We start from the raw sequence: 1,326 nt of genomic DNA on the forward strand, positions 1-1,326 counted from the left end.
GGGGGGTCCCGCACTGCCTGACCCTGCGGGGCCAGCGACAGTCCATCGTCGTGGCGGCCAGGTAACTCCTGACCTCTCCCCTGCTCCCCCCCCCCCCCCCCCCCGCTGTGGTCTGAAGACCTGACGCCTGCGTCTTGCTCAGCTCTAGATCCGAGATGGAAAAGTGGGTTGAGGATATACAAATGGCCATCGACTTGGCAGAGAAGAGCAGCGGCCCCACCCCCGAGCTCCTGGCCAGCAGCCCCCCTGACCACAGTGAGTGGGGGCGGGGGGGCAGGGGACAGCGCTGGCTTATGGGGGGAGGGTACCCCACTGCCCTTCAGAATCACCCTACAAGGTGGCCTCCTGTCTGTGGTTCATGTTTGCGTTTGAAGCTAATAATCAAGGACCTTCCAGTTCCTGAGGGTAACAGAAGCCCCCCAGAGCAGCGTGAGGGAGCAGGGAAGGCCTCCCTCCTGGGCCAGCGTGGAGGCCTGCGTGCAGGGGGGGGACCCCAGCCCCAGCACTCACGTGCGCCAGGGGCTCCCCGGCTCGCGCCCCTGGGGTGGGACCCTGACAAGGAGACGGCTGCCAGGGCGGCGCCCCCCCCCCCCCGCGCAGCCGCGCCCAGCGCCGGGAGCGGCCGGGTTGAGGGCCCTGTGCCGCCCCCGCAGAGTCCCCGGATGAGGCGGCGGCCGACCAGGAGTCGGAGGACGACCTGAGCGCGTCGCGCACGTCGCTGGAGCGCCAGGCCCCGCACCGCGGCAACACCATGGTGCACGTGTGCTGGCACCGCAACACCAGCGTGTCCATGGTGGACTTCAGCGTCGCTGTGGAGGTACGGCCCCCGGGCGGCGCCCCTTCTCCGCAGGCCCTCCTCTCGCGGCGCGTGGACAGAGGCCCCCGTGCGGGCGGCGGGGTGTAGGTGTTGGGGGCCCCCCATCCCCCCAGGCAGGCGCGCAGGGAGGCAGTGGGGTCGGAAAGCATGGCGCCAGCCGGGGCCATGTTGGGCGCGGTCCGTGGAAGAAACCCTGGGTCAAGGCCACACGGTCATCCTCGAGGCCGGGCTGCCGCCCCCAAACCCGCTTCTGGGGGCACCGTGTAGCGGAGGCGCGGGATTATCCTGTTACACCTGGAAGGTTCTGAATTCCTAAACGGGCCTGGCCCGAGCAAACGTCCCAGGAGGCCGTGGGCCAAACGGCGCTTTGTTCTGGTGTTTGAAGCAAACCCGCCCTCAGGGCAGCCCCGCCCACCCTTGGGTGGTGGCAGCGCTTGATCTAAGAATGGGGTTGGACGTTTTTTTGTTTTGTTTTTTTATGTTTTATTTATTTCTGAGAGAGAGAGAGA

At 67.3% G+C, this 1,326-nt stretch overlaps 1 protein-coding gene across 1 annotated transcript; it reads left to right on the top strand.

The window, feature by feature from the left end:
- Positions 1-6: 6 nt before the first annotated feature.
- On the top strand, positions 7-904 carry LOC120227806 (FERM, ARHGEF and pleckstrin domain-containing protein 1-like). The gene is made up of 3 exons (XM_039225830.1): positions 7-61; positions 143-255; positions 654-904. The coding sequence occupies exons 2-3, from the start codon at positions 156-158 to the stop codon at positions 902-904; spliced, it is 351 nt and encodes a 116-aa protein (XP_039081761.1). The 5' UTR covers positions 7-61; positions 143-155.
- Positions 905-1,326: the final 422 nt, after the last annotated feature.

This window comes from Hyaena hyaena, unplaced genomic scaffold (genome assembly GCF_003009895.1).
Source record: "Hyaena hyaena isolate Hyena2069 unplaced genomic scaffold, ASM300989v1 scaffold_4532, whole genome shotgun sequence".
In the NCBI taxonomy this organism is placed as follows: domain Eukaryota; kingdom Metazoa; phylum Chordata; class Mammalia; order Carnivora; family Hyaenidae; genus Hyaena; species Hyaena hyaena.